The 18775-nt window shown below is 49.3% G+C and overlaps 1 protein-coding gene across 1 annotated transcript in view; it reads right to left on the reverse strand.

The window, feature by feature from the left end:
* Positions 1 to 1941: 1941 nt before the first annotated feature.
* The window catches only part of PLA2G4E (phospholipase A2 group IVE), a 41040-nt gene continuing 24206 nt past the window's right edge, over positions 1942 to 18775 (reverse strand). Inside the window, 9 exon segments of the mRNA XM_068549909.1 lie at positions 1942 to 1972; positions 1974 to 2020; positions 8139 to 8305; positions 10092 to 10295; positions 10843 to 10950; positions 12393 to 12530; positions 13076 to 13190; positions 15623 to 15845; positions 18207 to 18343. Of these exon segments, the coding sequence (XP_068406010.1) occupies positions 1942 to 1972; positions 1974 to 2020; positions 8139 to 8305; positions 10092 to 10295; positions 10843 to 10950; positions 12393 to 12530; positions 13076 to 13190; positions 15623 to 15845; positions 18207 to 18343 (1170 nt within the window).

The following is an 18775-nucleotide window of genomic DNA, read 5'->3' on the forward strand; positions in this document are numbered from 1 at the left end:
GGAGAGCTTCACCAGCTTGTCAAAGGCGGCCTCCGTGTACGTCAGCTCCTTGGTGGCGTAGGGACTTTTGGGACCACAGATGTCAATCTGGCCCTGCTCCAGCTCCTCGGGGCTTCGCTCCACACCTGGAGGAGCAGAAGGACTTGCTGTAGCCCCTTATCACGTGAGGTTGTAATGGTTTGTTTCTGTCCCTCTCCCCGAGGCCCACCCCTGCACACCCACAAGAAAACGTGCCCATGTGCACACTCACACATGCAGATGCGCACGCACACCTCCTAGCCCCCCAGGGCGGGGACATAGCTTGCCCATCTCAGGACCTCCGTGGCACCGCACAGTGCCAGGCTGTGAATGACTGAAAGAGGAGAGCTTGACATCAGCGGTGCACGGGGGCATGGGGGGCTGTTCTTTCTCACCGAAGCCAAGTTTGCCTCAGACAGGAGCTATGCCAGGCTTCCCCGTTAGTGCTGTCGGAAGACTGCACACATCTAAGAACAGGAGCTCTCCGTCCAAGGCCAGTTGGGGTGGGACCCGAGCTCACGGTGGCTTACCTGGGGCCTTGTACTTTTGGAAGGTGTCGTTGATGAGTGGGAAGAAAATCACAATGGGGGCATCGGATTCCTGGGAGTTCTCCAGCAGGTAGCACTCCTTGAGCTTATCATCCTCCTCCTGCACCTCGTATTTGGGGAAGGGGATGTTCTGCTCGGTGCAGTACTTGCAGGTTTGTTTCATGGGCTGGAACATCACAGGAGGACATGCTTGAGTATCAGGAGGGGTGAGGGTGGGCAAGAAACACAGAATTCTTTGGTCCAGCTTTCTGATTTCCCCAGCTAACAACTCGGGTTTCCAACTGCTTTGCCTATTTGTGCTATTTTTAGGACAAAGCTGGATCAGGATGAAGAGCCTGAGTCAGTAGGCTGGTGTGTGTCCAACCGCAAGCTCCTTCCCCAAGTAAACTGGACAGAAGCCCCTTCCGATGATGCTTCACCCACAGACCTGGAGATGTGGGTGGCTCCCTAAGAGGGTGACAGCCATGGCTGGCCAGGCTCCTGCGGGACACGCATGGGCTTTGGAACGTGACAGGGCCAGAAAGGACTCTGAAAGGGCATCTTTATAAACATGATGTAACACAAAAAGCAGCAGACTTGGAGTATCAGAATCCCCTTAGTTCTTCCCCGTTCTAAGCTCACTAGCTGTGCAATCTTAAGCAAGCCATGTACCCTCTCTGTGCCTCACCTTCCTCACCTATAACATAGGAATAATAGCAGTTGTGCCATCTACCTCAAAGACATGGCATAAGGATCAAGTGAGATCATGTGTAGGAAAGTATGCTGTCCCTTGTTTACAAACGTAGGCCATTATCATTGGTGTCATCCTTGTCATCTGTCTACACTCCCCTTTCCCTGGCCTCAGGATAGGACTGTATTAAAGTAGACCAGGGAGAGGAACCAAGATGGAGGAGTAGAAGGACGTGCTCTCACTCCCTCTTGCGAGAACACCAGAATCACAACTAGCTGCTGGACAATCATCGACAGGAAGACACTGGAACTCACCAAAAAAGATACCCCACATCCAAAGACAAAGGAGAAGCCACAATGAGACGGTAGGAGGGGTGCAATCACAGTAAAATCAAATACCTTAACTGCTGGGTGGGTGACTCACAGACTGGAGAACACTTATACCACAGAAGTCCACCCACTGGAGTGAAGGTTCTGAGCCCCACGTCAGGCTTCCCAACCTGGGGGTCTGGCAATGGGAGGAGGAATTCCTAGACAATCAGACTTTGAAGGGTAGTGGGAATTGATTGCAGGACTTTGACAGGACTTTGACAGGACTGGGGGAAACAGAGACTCCACTCTTGGAGGGCACACATAAAGTAGTGTGCACATCGGGACCCAGGGGAAGGAGCAGTGACCCCAGGGGAGACTGAACCAGACCTACCTGCTAGTGTTGGAGGGTCTCCTGCAGAGGTGGGGGGTGGCTGTGGTTCACCGTGGGGACAAGGACACTGGCAGCAGAAGTTCTGGGAAGTACTCCTTGGCGTGAGCCCTCCCAGAGTCTGTCATTAGCCCCACCAAAGAGCCCAGGTAGGCTCCAGTGTTGGGTCGCCTCAGGCCAAACAACCAACAGGGAGGGAACCCAGCCCCACCATCAACATTCAAGAGGATTACAGTTTTACTGAGCTCTGCCCACCAAATCAACAGTCAGCTCTACCCACCACCAGTCCCTCCTATCAGGAAACTTACACAAGCCCCTTTCATAGCCTCATCCAGCAAAGGGGAGACAGCAGAAGCAAGAAGAACTACAGTCCTGCAGCCTGTAGAACAAAAACCACATTCACAGAAAGATAGACAAGATGAAAAGGCAGAGGGCTATGTACCAGATGAAGGAACAAGATAAAACCCCAGAAAAACAACTAAATGAAGTAGAGATAGGCAACCTTCCAGAAAAGGAATATAGAATAATGATAGTGAAGATGATCAGGGACCTCGGAGAAAGAATGGAGGCAAAGATCGAGAAGATGCAAGAAATGTTTAACAAAGACCTAGAAGAATTAAAGAACAAACAAACAGAGATGAACAATACAATAACTGAAATGAAAACTACACTAGAAGGTATCAAAAGCAGAATAACTGATGCAGAAGAACGGAAAAGCGACCTGGAAGACAGAATGGTGGAATTCACTGCTGTGGAACAGAATAAAGAAAAAAGAATGAAGGGAAATGAAGACAGCCTAAGAGACCTCTGGGACAACATTAAACGCAACAACATTCGCATTATAGGGGTCCCAGAAGGAGAAGAGAGAGAGAAAGGACCAGAGAAAATATTTGAAGAGATTATAGTCGAAAACTTCCCTAACGTGGGAAAGGAAATAGCCACCCAAGTCCAGGAAGCGCAGCGAGTCCCATACAGGATAAACCCAAGGAGAAACATGCCGAGACACATAGTAATCAAATTGGCAAAAATTAAAGACAAAGAAAAATTATTGAAAGCAGCAAGGGAAAAACGACAAATAACATACAAGGGAACTCCCATAAGGTTAACAGTTGATTTCTCAGCAGAAACTCTACAAGCCAGAAGGGAGTGGCATGATATACTTAAAGTGATGAAAGGGAAGAACCTACAACCAAGATTACTCTACCCGGCCAGGATCTCATTCAGATTCGACAGAGAAATCAAAAGCTTTACAGACAAGCAAAAGCTAAGAGAATTCAGCACCACCAAACCAGCTCTACAACAAATGCTAAAGGAACTTCTCTAAGTGGGAAACACAAGAGAAGAAAAGGACCTACAAAAACAAACCCAAAACAATTCAGAAAATGGTCATAGGAACATACATATCGATAATTACCTTAAACGTGAATGGATTAAATGCTCCAACCAAAAGACACAAGCTTGTTGAATGGATACAAAAACAAGACCCATATATATGCTGTCAACAAGAGACCCACTTCAGACCTAGGGACACATACAGACCGGAAGTGAGTGGATGGAAAAAGATATTCCATGAAAATGGAAATCAAAAGAAAGCTGGCGTAGCTATACGCATATCAGATAAAATAGACTTTAAAATAAAGAATGTTACAAGAGACAAGGAAGGACATTCCATAATGATCAAGGGATCAATCCAAGAAGAAGATATAACATTTATAAACATATATGCACCCAACATAGAAGCACCTCAATACATAAGGCAACTGCTAACAGCTCTAAAAGAGGAAATCGACAGTAACACAATAATAGTGGGGGACTTTAACACCTCACTTACACCGATGGACAGATCATCCAAAATGAAAATAAATAAGGAAACAGAAGCTTTAAATGACACAATAGACCAGAGAGATTTAATTGATATTTATAGGACATTCCATCCAAAAACCGCAGATTACACTTTCTTCTCAAGTGCGCATGGAACATTCTCCAGGATAGATCACATCTTGGGTCACAAATCAAGCCTCAGTAAATTTAAGAAAATTTAAATCATACCAAGCATCTTTTCTGACAACAACGCTATGAGAGTAGAAACGAATTACAGGGAAAAAAACGTAAAAAACAAACACATGGAGGCTAAACAATACATTACTAAATAACCAAGACATCACAGAAGAAATCAAAGAGGAAATCAAAAAATACCTAGAGACAAATGACAATGAAAACACGACGATCCAAAACCTATGGGATGCAGCAAAAGCAGTTCTAAGACAGAAGTTTATAGCTATACAAGCCTACCTCAGGAAACAGAAAAATCTCAAGTAAACAATCTAACCTTACACCTAAAGGCACTAGAGAAAGAAGAACAAACAAAACCCAAACTTAGCAGAAGGAAAGAAATCATAAAGACAAGAGCAGAAATAAATGAAATAGAAACAAAGAAAACAATAGCAAAGATCAATAAAACTAAAAGCTGGTTCTCTGAGAAGATAAACAAAATTGATAAACCGTTAGCCAGACTCATCAAGAAAAAGAGGGAGAGTACTCAAACCAATAAAATTAGAAATGAAAAAGGAAAAGTTACAACAGACACCGCAGAAATACAAAGCATCCTAAGAGACTGCTACAAGCAACCCTATGCCAATAAAATGGACAACCTGGAAGAAATGGACAAATTCTTAGAAAGGTATAAACTTCCAAGACTGAACCAGGAAGAAATAGAAAATATGAACAGACCAATCACAAGTAATGAAATTGAAACTGTGATTAAAAATCTTCCAACAAACAAAAGTCCAGGACCAGATGGCTTCACAGGTGAATTCTATCAAACATTTAGAGAAGAGCTAACACCCATCCTTCTCAAACTCTTCCAAAAAATTGCAGAGGAAGGAACACTCCCAAACTCATTCTATGAGGCCACCATCACCCTGATACCAAAACCAGACAAAGATACTACACAAAAAGAAAATTACAGGCCAATATCACTGATGAATATAGATGCAAAAATCCTCAACAAAATACTAGCAAACAGAATTCAACAACACATTAAAAGGATCATACACCACGATCAAGTGGGATTTATCCCAGGGATGCAAGGATTCTTCAGTATACGCAAATCAATCAATGTGATATACCATATTAACAAATTGAAGAATAAAAACCATATGATCATCTCAATAGATGCAGAAAAAGCTTTTGACAAAATTCAACACCCATTTATGATAAAAGCTCTCCAGAAAGTGGGCATAGAGGGAACCTACCTCAACATAATAAAGGCCATATACGACAAAGCCACAGCAAACATCATTCTCAATGGTGAAAAACTGAAAGCATTTCCTCTAAGATCAGGAACAAGACAAGGATGTCCACTCTCACCACTATTATTCAACATAGTCTTGGAAGTCCTAGCCACGGCAATCAGAGAAGAAAAAGAAATAAAAGGAATCCAAATTGGAAAAGAAGAAGTAAAACTGTCACTGTTTGCAGATGACATGATACTATACATAGAGAATCCTAAAGATGCCACCAGAAAACTACTAGAGCTAATCAATGAATTTGGTAAAGTTGCAGGATACAAAATTAATGCACAGAAATCTCTTGCATTCCTATACACTAACGATGAAAAATCTGAAAGAGAAATTAAGGAAACACTCCCATTTACCATTGCAACAAAAAGAATAAAATACCTAGGAATAAACCTACCTAGGGAGACAAAAGACCTGTATGCAGAAAACTATAAGACGCTGATGAAAGAAATTAAAGATGTTACCAACAGATGGAGAGATATACCATGTTCTTGGATTGGAAGAATCAAATATTGTGAAAATGACTATACAACCCAAAGCAATCTACAGATTCAATGCAATCCCTATCAAATTACCAATGGCATTTTTTATGGAACTAGAACAAATAATCTTAAAATTTGTATGGAGACACAAAAGAACCCGAATAGCCACAGCAGTCTTAAGGGAAAAAAACAGAGCTGGAGGAATCAGACTCCCTGACTTCAGACTATACCACAAAGCTACAGTAATCAAGACAATATGGTATTGGCACAAAAACAGAAACATAGATCAATGGAACAAGATAGAAAGCCCAGAGATAAACCCACGCACCTATGGTCAACTAATCTATGACAAAGGAGGCAAAGATATACAATGGAGAAAAGACAGTCTCTTCAATAAGTGGTTCTGGGAAAACTGGACAGCTACATGTAAAAGAATGAAGTTAGAACACTCCCTAACACCATACACAAAAATAAACTCAAAATGGATTCGAGACCTAAATGTAAGACCGGACACTATAAACTCTTAGAGGAAAACATAGGAAGAACACTCTTTGACATAAATCACAGCAAGATCTTTTTTGATCCACCTCCTAGAGTACTGGAAATAAAAACAAAAGTAAACAAATGGGACCTAATGAAACTTCAAACCTTTTGCACAGCAAAGGAAACCATCAACAAGACGAAAAGACAACCCTCAGAATGGGAGAAAATATTTGCAAACGAATCAAAGGACAAAGGATTAATCTCCAAAATATATAAACAGCTCATGCAGTTCAATATTAAAGAAACAAACAACCCCATCCAAAAATGGGCAGAAGACCTAAACAGACATTTCTCCAAAGAAGACATACAGACGGCCAAGAAGCACATGAAAAGCTGCTCAACATCGCTAATTATTAGAGAAATGCAAATCAAAAGTACAACGAGGTATCACCTCACACCAGTTACAATGGGCATCATCAGAAAATCTACAAACAACAAATGCTGGAGAGGGTGTGGAGAAAAGGGAACCCTCTTGCACTGTCGGTGGGAATGTAAATTGATACAGCCACTATGGAGAACAGTATGGAGGTTCTTTAAAAAACTAAAAATAGAATTACCATATGATCCAGCAATCCCACTATGGGGCATATACCCAGAGGAAACCATAATTCAAAAAGACACATGCACCCCAATGTTCACTGCAGCACTATTTACAATAGCCAGGTCATGGAAGCAACCTAAATGCCCATCGACAGACGAATGGATAAAGAAGATGTGGTATATATATGCAATGGAATATTACTCAGCCATAAAAAGGAACGAAATTGAGTCATTTGTTGAGATGTGGATGGATCTAGAGACTGTCATACAGAGTGAAGTAAGTCAGAAAGAGAAAAACAAATATCGTATATTAACACATGTATGTGGAACCTAGAAAAATGGTACAGATGAACCGGTTTGCAGGGCAGAAGTTGAGACACAGATGTAGAGAACAAACGTATGGACACCAAGGGGGGAAAACCGCAGTGGGGTGGGGATGGTGGTGTGCTGAATTGGGCGACTGGGATTGACATGTATACACTGATGTGTATAAAATTGAAGACTAATAAGAACCTGCTGTATAAAAAATAATAATAATAATAAAATAAATAAATAAAGTAGACCAAAAACCAGTTTCTTTCCCTTGAAAATCCAGAACTTTTCAAAAGGAAATAAATAAAAATAAATAAAAATCTCTGGTTCTAACTCTTTGGTGTAATTACATGGAGGCTCATACTTCCTGGAAGTGGGGAGACCACGTGATCACTTTGAAAATAGGATTACAAGCTCCTGAAGTGGTACAAAACTTCACAATTGACTGGGCTCTATTAAGGTTATTATTATTTTTTTAAAATAAATTTATGTATTTATTTATTTTTGGCTGCATTGGGTCTTCATTGCTGTGTGCGGGCTTCTCACTGCGGTGGCTTCTTTTGTTGCAGAGCACGGGCTCTAGGCACGCAGGCTTCAGTAGTTGTGGCTTGCGGGCTCAGCAGTTATGGCTCACGGGCTCTAGAGCACAGGCTCGGTAGTTGTAGCGCACGGGCTCAGTTGCTCCACGGCATGTGGGTTCTTCCCGGACCAGGGCTCGAACACGTGTCCCCTGAATTGGCAGGTGGATTCTCAACCACTGTGCCACCAGGGAAGCCCTAAGGTTACTTTTTAAACTCTTTTTTTCTTTGCAGCTAAAGAATTGCCAAATATGGGAAATGCTCAAATGTAAGAATAAAATTGGAATTAGCTCAGTAAATCTAGTAAACCCATTGCGTGAGGGCCAGCGGGCTACGCCCCTGAGGTTTGGACATCTAACCTCCATCAGGGATAGTGGCTTGAGCTTCTCTGATGCTAAGTCTAGGAGCCTGTGGGGAGTGAGGCGGGAGCCTTTCTTTGCCAAACTTGCCTTTGTCTGGGACCCAGCACAGTAATTGAGGTGGATGATGAGGTCAGCTTTTCTCTCCGGCCTGAGGATGGGCGGGTAGCTGGAGTTGACGAAGAATGCAGTGTCCAGCAGGCACAAGTGTTTCACGGACCCTGTCAGCTGGTTTGGGAAGCCATCCAGCACCGTGTCTGAAAGTCAAGGCTTGTGGTTATCCTTACTCCTTGGCGCCCTGATCTCAGCAGATGGTCAGAGGCACCTGGTGGGGATGGGATGCCCTGCCCGGAGCTCATCCACTTCAGCCTGGCCTCCAGCCCTCCCCTTGGTCAGGGTGCCCGGTGAGTCCCAGTGTACCCCTGGGTAGGCTGAAGAAGAACAGCATTACCTGGGGGGTTTAGCAAGTCTTTTATGGAACATGCACAGAAAGCCCACTAACGCTCAGCCACAGAATTTGTGGTGTAGCAGGGGCTTAAGACTATCCTATAAATTAGTGCAAACCGTGGGCCCAGAGCCAGCTGCCTTTTCTGCCCCAGATAGTGAGGACAAAGATTATTAGCCCAGGCTCAAGCAGCCATTGCAGGCTGTGGCCAAGTAAAATACCAAAGATGGTGTAAAGTCAAATTTAGAGCCTCAGCAGCGTGGGGACGAAGTCCTGAGTTGAAGCTGCAAGACCACAGTTTAAGAGCCAGCTCTGCCACTCACCATTTGGAGGAGCTTGGGCTGGGCCATCCCTGCCCAACTCCGGGGGCAGCACTTACATTAAAAGGTGTCCCCAGGGGCTTCCCTGGTGGTGCAGTGGTTAAGAATCCACCTGCCAACGCAGGGGACATGGGTTCGAGCTCTGGTCCGGGAAGATCCCACATGCCGCGGAGCAACTAAGCCTTTGCCCCACAACTACTGAGCCCACACGCCATAACTGCTGAAGCCCGCGTGCCTAGAGCTCGTGCTCTGCCGCAAGAGAAGCCACCGCAACGAGAGGCCCGCGCACTGCAACGAAGAGTAGCCCCTGCTTGCCGCAACTAGAGAAAACCCGCGCACAGCAACGAAGACCCAACGCAGCCAAAAATAAATAAAATAAAATAAATACATTTTAAGAATATTTATTTATTTAATTATTTATTTATTTATTTATTTATTTTGGCCTGTGTTGGGTCTTCACTTTCTACGCGAGGGCTTCCTCTAGTTGCGGCGAGCAGGGGCCACCCCTCATCGCGGTGCGTGGGCCCCTCACCGTCGCGGCCCCTCTTGTGGCGGAGCACAAGCTCCAGACGCGCAGGCTCAGCAGCTGTGGCTCACGGGCGCAGCTGCCCCGCGGCATGTGGGATCTTCCCAGACCAGGGCTCGAACCCGTGTCCCCTGCATTGGCAGGCAGACTCTCAACCACTGCGCCACCAGGGAAGCCCCATTTTTTTTTTTTTTTTTTTTTTTTTTTTAAACATCTTTATTGAAGTACAATTGCCTTACAATAGTGTGTTAGCCTCTGCTTTATAACAAAGTGAATCAGTTATACATATACAATATGTTCCCATTTCTCTTCCCTCTTGCATCTCCCTCCCTCCGACCCTCCCCATCCCACCCCTCTAGGTGGTCACAAAGCACCGAGCTGATCTCCCTGCGCTATGCCCCATTTTTTTTTTAAATGAAGAAGAAAAAAAAAAAAAAAAAAGGTGTCCCCAGAACACAACTGTAGGAAGTCAGGGCCCACATTTCCCCAACTGTAAAATGGGGCCAACTTCTACCTGCTGGGATTGTTATACAGATGCTGTATAGAGTCATTGTACAGATTCAATTAATTAAATACACCACCACTCCACCTGCTGTTCAAGGCTTCACCAGATGTAGAATACACTGTGGGGAGAGTCTGCCACTTGGCCCAATGAACATGGGCAGAGGAGTTTTCTCATCCTTTCTCCCTCCACATCCACTTCCCTTTCCTCTAAACAGAGGTAGGCCTCAAGGGGCAGCAGGTAGGGTTACCTTTCCATGTGGAGAACTGGCCATTCTGGTGGTAGTCGGTGTGCAGCTGCAGCCCCAGCAGGAAGTTGTGGAACTCAGACACAAAGCCCCGGTAGGTGAGGATGTTGCGGAAAGTATTGGACAGCCATGACCCCGGCTTCACCACTGTGGTATCCAGGATGTTGGCATCACATTTGGGGATTTCAGGTAGGAGTGGCTCGTCTTCTGCAGGGGAGGGGGGGCATGGAGGACAGGTCACAGAGCTGGAGTCCCCAGATTGCCCAGGTGAAGCACCGCATGGTTGCCCTGCACCCAGGGGTCAGCCTGTAAGTGCAGTGCACACGTTTCTTGTCTAGTTCTCGGAGCCAGGAGGACCCAGGGGAGAGACATAGAACAGGGGCAGGGTAGAGGAGAAGGAGTGGGGTGACAGGCAAGGAGGGGTTCCAGAGAAAACAGAGAGTCCACAAGGGTGGCCTTTAACTGCATTCATAGATCCCCACCCTCTGCAGCTCTCCTGGGCGCCGTGCAGGTCTTCCAAGCCTACCACACAGTGCATCCACTCCCCCCGGCCAGGCCAGAGCTGGCAAAGGTGTGTCCAGCTACAATCACCCTCCTTTCCAGGCAGGGGAGACCCCCTAGTTGCCTTCCTGTTTCCGCGGGCCATAGGGATGATGTTGAAACACGTGGCAGGTCGACCCGTCCTCAGTTACTGATCCACCTTCCCCACCCCCCCTATCTCCCAGCCGGGAGGGGAAGCCGGTGGGTCACCCACCGATATCACGCACTCTCTCCCTTGTCCACCTGTGGAAAAACTCCTCCGAGGTGTGGGACAAATTCCAGGCATCGAGCAGGTTCAGGGAGAAGATGCTGCTCCACAAACCTAGGGAGCAGGACCAGTGGTGAGTGGCTCTGCCCAAGAGCCTCCAGGCCCACCCAAACACTGATTGATTCTGCCTTGGACCTGGTGCCCCCTCCAGGCCGAGCTGCTCAGGGAGCGCGACAGGTTTTCGTTTCCCCTCTCCCCACGGTGCAGCTCGACATAAGTGACTCAGCTCTTCTCCGCCCTCCTCTTGGAACTGGGAGAGGGTATGAAGGCATATAAGGCACAGCCCCAGGAGAGACTTAATGCTGACAAGTGCAGGCTTCAAGTTCAAGTCCAGAAATCACCCCTTGCATCAGTTAATACACTAGTTTAGGACAGTGCCTGGCACACGGTGAGCACTCGATAAATGTAACACCATCTCTCATTATGATTTAAAAAAACGCAACACAGTAATAATAATACTCATGTGAAATCTTTCGCATACATTGACCCACTGGAATCCTCCATAAGGTTGGTTTTACTCTTAAGCCCAGTTTACAGATGAGGACACTGAAGCTCAGGAAGGTTACGTAATTTGGCCTACTTTGCACAGCTAATAAATGAGGAGCCAGAGTTCAAGTCCGAGTGTCTCACCTACAGATCTCTGAGCCACATGCTCAACAGCATAGGTGTTCAGACGAAGGAGAGGCTGCTGGGGGCTGTGGGCTTCGGGGCTGACTTCCCAGAAGAAATGCGGCTTAAGTGGGACTTTCTGGGATGGGTGGGATTTGGGATAGATGGACAGGAGGGGGAGGCAGACAACTAGTTTAAATAAGGGCATAACTGTTGTTGAGGCTGTAAAGATGGGTCCGTTTTTTGCGGTTGCCCTTTGACAGATGTACTTCGGGCTCTGAAGGGGAAAACTCTACGAGTGGACATCTCAGTCAGGCCCCTGCACCCAGTGGGCCTGGCTTCTGGAGGACCAGGGAACATAGTGTTGGGAGCTGGGCCAGGCTTCCCCAGAGACTCTGTCTTCACCCTGAGGTCCCCTCTGGCCCCTTGGATCCCAGGGGCTGGTTCAACCCCCGGAAACAGGCATGTTGCTTCCCGGAACCAGGGGGAAGGGGGTAGAAGTTCCAGAAGCTTCCATCTCAGCCTGCAACTCCCAGTCTGGCTCTGAATGGACACCAGGGAGACGACTGGAGACCAGGACATTGGGAGGGTCCCCTTTGTTCCCCAGTGACCCAGGAGCCCCTGTCAGGTCCTTCTGGGCCCACAGGGTCACAGGGAGATCAGGCCAGTCTGGGAGGCTGGTAGGCGCAGGAGCCTCTCCTGGAATGAGGGTACGCTGACAAATGCCAGGAGGGTCACATGCCCAAGGGATAACCCAAACCAGCGCCAGCACCTGGCACATGATCCTGGGGGAACAGACCGTGTCTCCTCGTCATTCCTCTAATCAAACGCGGAGCCTGTTCCGCATGGGGCGGGGCTCCCAGGGGCCTCCCCCAGCCAGGAGTCACCTAGCATGTAGCATATCCGCGACTCTGGGATCCTCCTCATCAGCCGCCCCATGAAGAACTCGGAGCCGAAGAGCTCGGTGGGAATGAAGCCTCCATACTTCGGCAGGCCCACCTCGTAGGGGGAGAACTCGAACCACTCTGCACACGAAGCAGCAGGGCAGGGTATCAGTCTCAGGCCGGGACGGCCCCGCCCACCCTTCTCCCTGCTCGCGCTGTCTCCCCGGCCGCGAGGAGCCTGGGATGGGGAGGCCGCAGTTCCCCCGCAGGGCACAGGGGGGCGCCCTTGACCGGCTTCTGCTGGCCCGGCAAGACTCAGTTTTGCAAGCTGCACAGGCTCGTTTGCGCCTCATAAACCCGGACCAAAACCGGACCCCAAAGCAGGGCAGGTCTCTAGAGTCCTTCCATCCTGGCAGCTTAAGAAATGTCTAGGACTCTTTCCCTTCACGAGCTTTATTTCCTCTGTCCCATCAAGTCTCTGCTCAGGGGAGCCACAGGACCCCTGCTGCCCACCGGCTACACACATCTGGGCAGAAGGGGGTAGCCAAGTGGATTTCTTCGGCTGTCAGCACACTCTTGCTGGCAAAGGTATGGTGGCGGGATGCGTGCGCTGGGGTACTGAGTGCCCTTGCCTGCTGAGAAGGGACCCACCCCGCCCTGGGTAAATTTCTAGCCACCAGTGTTACCTCTGAAATCCTGGTTGCTTACATCCTCCTTGACATTGATGGTGAGGTAGATGGGCAGGGGGTTCTGGCCCTGGCACAAAGCAGCACTCTGATCTGACAGCTTGCATTCATTTCTCTGTGTGGAAAAATAATGGTTAAGGAGAAGCAGCAGACAAGCAGCCAGGAAGCGGTGCAGAATAAGAGGACAGTCTGGACCTCTGGCAGCCCACCAGGCTCCTGAGCCCACCAGGCTGCTCCGGAGGTCTCACCTGACACCAGGCAAAGCTGCTCTTAAAATGTACCCAGAAAATGCTCACTCATCCTTGGGCCGTTCATCACCCCAGACACATGGACAGGGTGGGGACTGGATCTGCAGTTTAGGGCCGTCCTTCAGAGTCCTGGGGTTCTCCTCGAGTCCCAGGGACCAGAGAACGAAAAGGCGGGGGTGGAGGAGGCCACCACTGCCCCCTCTTCATCCTCATCATCTTCCCCCCTGATCAAACCAGAGCAGCTCCATTTTAAAAAAATCTGCTTTGCATGTTGGGCTCTCTCATAAATTCATTTGGGAGGAAAAAAAAGATTCTTCTTTTTTAACAAAAGATTTGGAAACTTGGCACCGGATGGCAGTCAAATTCCCTCTAAGTCCCCAGAGCACTAAGTGGTGTAATCAAAGTGGGAGTCCTGCAGATCAGCCTGGACCACAGGCCACCTCCCAAAGTGAATCAGCCAGTGTAGACAAGGCCAGTGGAGGTTTCAGAGGACCAGGCTCCGACCCTAGGCCAAGGAGCTGCCTGGTGGGTGACATCCATGGGTGCCCGAGCATGTAAAGGCCACAGAACCTGTGTGGGATGGTAAACACGTGTGGGTCAAACAACTCTTAGGCCTCCCTTGAAAGGCCAACAGGATGCCTGTCAGAACTGGGCCCAGAGATATGGGCACCACAGCAATGACCGTCATGGAAGGAGAGGAAGTTGCAGACTCAGGGAAGAGCCCAATCCACACTCATTGTCAAGGGGGCCTGAGGCAAAGGAGCTCCTGCCTTGGCCAGAGTGGAAGAGCAGAGGCCTCCTTCCATCAATCCTAGACTTGCTTTCCCAGGAACCTAGGCTCCTTCCCACACCAAACCCTGGGCAATGCTCAGACTCTAATGTTAAAAAAAGCTTTCCTCCTCACCACATGGAGCACTAACTGCTGTTAGAAATATTAACTGTTGACGAAATTCCCATTTAAGGAATAGCACAGAGCAGAGCCAGAATTCAAACCCTGTCCTGCCTGAATCCAAAAGCCAACACCCTCAGCCTCTCCCTGCCCTGCTCCATCATGTGGACAGAGTAGACAGTGGGTTATCAGAATGGGCAGGGATCCATCAAAGGCTGTGAGTGCCCGCGTTTGAATCCCCACTGTCTAGCACAGTTCCTGGCATGCAGGAGTTACTTAATTTTGTTGAAAGAATGAATGAGGGAATGAATGAATGTTGAAGATGAGGTTTGGTCCATCCTTGGTTGCTCAAATTGTCTGTGTTTTCTGGAAGAGGAGATCTACTAGAAAATAATTTGCTGTCCCTCTTCCTTCTGGTAAGTTCTGATTTGAATTCAGAACTCTTCGGACACCTTTGGGAGTGGGACAGATAGCCATAGGCCTGGATAGAAATTAGATGGGAAGCCCTGCTTTGGGGTCAAGCAACAGCCAAAGTTGGTTCCTCCCTGGGGCGTGGGCAGTCGGAAGGGTCCGGGTGTTATCTGAGCTCACCCTGATGTCCGGGATGGCAGCATCCCATGGGGATCCCACTGCCCTACCACGGCCCACATGGCTCTCACAGCAGCTGGGTCCCAACACAGGCTGCCTCTCTTCTTGGGCAGACGCTGCTCAGATCATTGGATATCAGAGCTGGAAGGAACCTCACTGGGCTCATCCTCCGTGTGGTGGCCATGAGAAGGGGCCCAGCGGGCCTCCAACTACAGGAGTGTAATTGGCTGACGGCCCAGCTACCATGCTCCGAAATCCATGGCTGAGTTTGTTCTAAGGCCACACTTCCCGCTGGGCTGGTCCCAGCCCATGACTGAGCGTGGCAGGGATCCTGAGGCAGGCCCACTGTGGTGGAGGGGAGGGGGCGGTGCCAGACTCCTCTGATGGCCAACTTGGCTGGGGGACTCTCCAAGGGTCACTGTGCTGACCTTTCAGACCGCATAGTGGGCTAGGATGCTTCCACCCGGCCTTTCCTTCCCTCTCTCCTCCACTTGGGGTCAGGCTTACATCACAGTCTGATGGCTCCCTCCCCATTTCCTCTCACAGGTTCTCAGAGGGCCCGCTGCCTCTCCGAAAGGTTGCACCTAAGCCACCCCTGATGTGAGGGTCTCAGTCATACTCTAAAGGGACTCGGGAAGATAATCCCACCATCTGCCTGCATCATGTGTTCTGATGCCTCATGCTTCTTACGGCCCAAGGGTGCATCTGCAGGTCTAACCTAACTCCCTCCTGCTGTGATGTACCTCCCGAGGCCCCAGTGAAGGCAGAGGGCTGGGCATCAGCCCTGGGCGGGTTGGGCCCCAGGGGAAGCTGAGCACCTACCTCGTCCGCCAGACAGGCCTCGACCAGCAGGCCCCAGAAGTCTGTGAAGGTGACTTTGTAGCCTTCCTGCCTGCGCTGCTGCAGCTCCTCCTGGAATCTGAGGAGCTGATCTGGGAACAGAGCGGGCATCTTGTCCTTGACTACGTGCCTCCGCGCCTCGAGGATGGCAAGCTCCAGGTTTTTGGAGGACCAGTCAGGGTCACGGTACAAGGTAGCCATGGTCCTGGAGAGAGACAGGCGTGGCTGAGAGAGCTGAGCCAGCCCTGGTCTGATTGACCCTGGACCCTGGCAGGAAAGGAGGTGGGCAGGTCATGGGAAACCCTCACCCGCCAGGAGAGGAGCCTGGAGCAAATGGGGTGAGGCCTGGTCGGGGAGGGGAGAACATTCTTACTCAAAGTCACAATTGCTGCCGTTTCTTGACTGCCTGCCGTGTGCCAGGTGGAGTACATTGCTTAACAGTGAAGATTCTGGACCCAGATCTTCCTGGGTTCAAAACCAGACTCTGCCACTCACCAGCCATGTGATCTGGGCAAGGTACCTAACTGCTCCTCACCTCAGTTTTCCCATCTGTGGACTGGGGAGAAGGATGATAACTGTACCTACCTCACAGCGTTATTGTGAAGATGGTGTGAGTCAATGTAAAAGGATTAGGACAGTACCCGGCCCGAAGTAAGTTCTGGGGCCAGCATTTGACCCCAGGCTTTGCTGATTCCAAATCCTGGACTCTTCCCACTCTGCCACATTAATTCCCATAATTGTGATGCCAGCTAAAGACTTACTTCCCCTTCTTCTTCTTAACTTCTATGTGGGCAGTGGGGAGGAGTAAAACAAAGATAGAGATCCCCCTAGCCCTGGGTCTTTGCCTCTGTCTGCCTCTGCTTGGCCTGGACCCGGCTTTTCTCAGTCTAGGTCAGGACAGCACCCAGGAATCCCCCTCCCCACAGTGGGCCCGGTCTACAGCTGCACAGCTGTCTGAGCAGCGGCCTCTTCCTTCAGGAGATTTCTTCAACAAAAAGTACCCTGCTCTGCATAAGGTTCACGCTGTTACTTTCATACCTTTAAAAAGCTTTAAAAAACATTACAAATGATTGATTTTGATTTTACAAAACTCCTTCCCAGTGCTTCCCCAGGCCAGGAGACACCCTACCCACACCCTAGCTGGGTCTGAGTTCCTCCCAGTTTCCTGCCTGGCCCAGAGGTAGGCCAGGAGGATGCAGGTGCCCCTCTACCCTGGTGCAAGCACGTTTATCTCCTTAACCTACTTCCCATGGGCAGCGGTTTATCGGTGAGATTAAGAATGTGGGCCCCTCCCCCGCCCCCCCAAAAAAAAAAAAAAGAATGTGGGTCCTGGACTCAGACAGCCTGGGTTGAAATCCCAGCTCTACCGCTCATTAGCTGAGTGACCCTGGGCAAATTCCTTTCTTTCTCCAGCTGTAAAATGAGCATAATGACAACATCTTCCTCATAGTTTTCTTGTGAAGAAGAAATGAGATAGTCCATTGGAAGCAGTCACCCCAGTGCTTGGTGCAGAGGCAATGCCGGTAATTGTCAGCTATCCTTCTGTCCCACCTGGGCTGAAGCCTCGGGGCCTCTGGTGCACCAGGAGCCCTTGGTTTTCCTCACATCCACCCCCTCAAATGAAAGTTACCCAGAGCCCCTCCAGGATGAGGGACACAGCTTGGGACGTTGAGGGCTCTGAGGCCCACTAGTTACACACAGAATAAGATGCAGCCCTGGCTGAGAGGATGTGGGTGGTCACAAGGCCTGGGTCACCCTAGACCAGGGCTGCATTATGACTTTGGTGGGCCCCTTCCACCATAAAAATATTAACAATTATCTTCTATGACCGTTGTATAAAGACAAATATAGTGATATATTACTATATATTAAAACATTCTCTTCAACCTAGAAGGTTTTTTTTAAAAGAACTTAAAAGAAATTACAACATCTTTGTGGGCCGCCACCGGCATCGTGAATCCCAGGTGCCGTGGCTCCTGTGGAGAAGCCGGCCTCGCGCTGGCCTCAACTGTCGGGGGAGCTGAGGGCTCACTCTCCCTGCTCACCAGCCAAGAGTGAGGACGGGGAGCCCGAGGATGCCTGCAGGGCAGAGGGAGCACGCAGGGATGGGGGTGGGCTGGAACGTGGCAGCCAGAGCAGCGGGCCGGCTCCACCCACCCCAGGAGACTTGGCACAGTCTGAGAGAGGGCAGCTGCTGGGGAGATGCACCAGTGGCACCAGTGGTTCACTCATAACTGGCTGCCACGCTCCTGGGACCCTGCCATAGTAATGGAGTAATGACCAACACGTGTCCCTGGTGTACCCAGTACTGGGAGAGCATCTCACAACAACCCCATGAGGTCAGGGCTATTACTATCCCCACTTAACAGATACAGAAAATGAGACTCAGAGAAGTTCAGCTGCATTCCCAAGGTCACACAGCTGTGAGGGGTAGAGCTGCCCAGGTGTCATGAGTCACTCTAACTTGGGGCGGATGAGCTTTACCAGAGACCCCACCCCCGCCCACCGGCCAGCCTGTTGGCTGCTTGCTCTGGGCTTCACCAGACAGCGGCCCCCGGCTCCTTACCAGGTGGCCCCTGACAGGCCAGTGATGTAGCTGGCACAGTTCAGGATGTTCAGCTTCTGCAGCCCCAGCAGGTGGCCATACATGGCAGTCATGGATCTTATTCCACCCCCAGTGGCCATGATGGCTATCAGTGGGACCTGGGGGCACATGGAGGCAGACTGTTGGGGCAATGCTGGGTAGGGGAAGACTTGGAGCGACAGGCGCTTAGAAGGAACAGTGGAAGAGGAAGAGCTGGCTACAGAGAGCAGAGAGTGGGGACTGAGTGACCTGAAAACTGCCTTTCACAGAGTGTCAAGCCGCCTGGTAGGTCAAGAACTGGACCTTAGTTCCAAACCCAATGGTCGGTGCCGGGCTTGGTAAATTAGAAAGCCATGGCTGGAAGAGTTCTTGGCACTATTAATCTAGCTCTCAGTTAACAGATGATGAACTGGGGCCAGAGGGCTGGGCGGCTCGCTCAAGAACCCAGCTAGTGTGTGATTCCCTGATGGCTGCAAATCAACACCTGCTGTAGAGGGATTTGATGTCAGGGCACATGATATGTGGTCCCTAGAGACCATATGTGTAAAAGC

The sequence above is a fragment of the Eschrichtius robustus genome, chromosome 1, assembly GCF_028021215.1.
Source record: "Eschrichtius robustus isolate mEscRob2 chromosome 1, mEscRob2.pri, whole genome shotgun sequence".
In the NCBI taxonomy this organism is placed as follows: Eukaryota; Metazoa; Chordata; class Mammalia; order Artiodactyla; family Eschrichtiidae; genus Eschrichtius; species Eschrichtius robustus.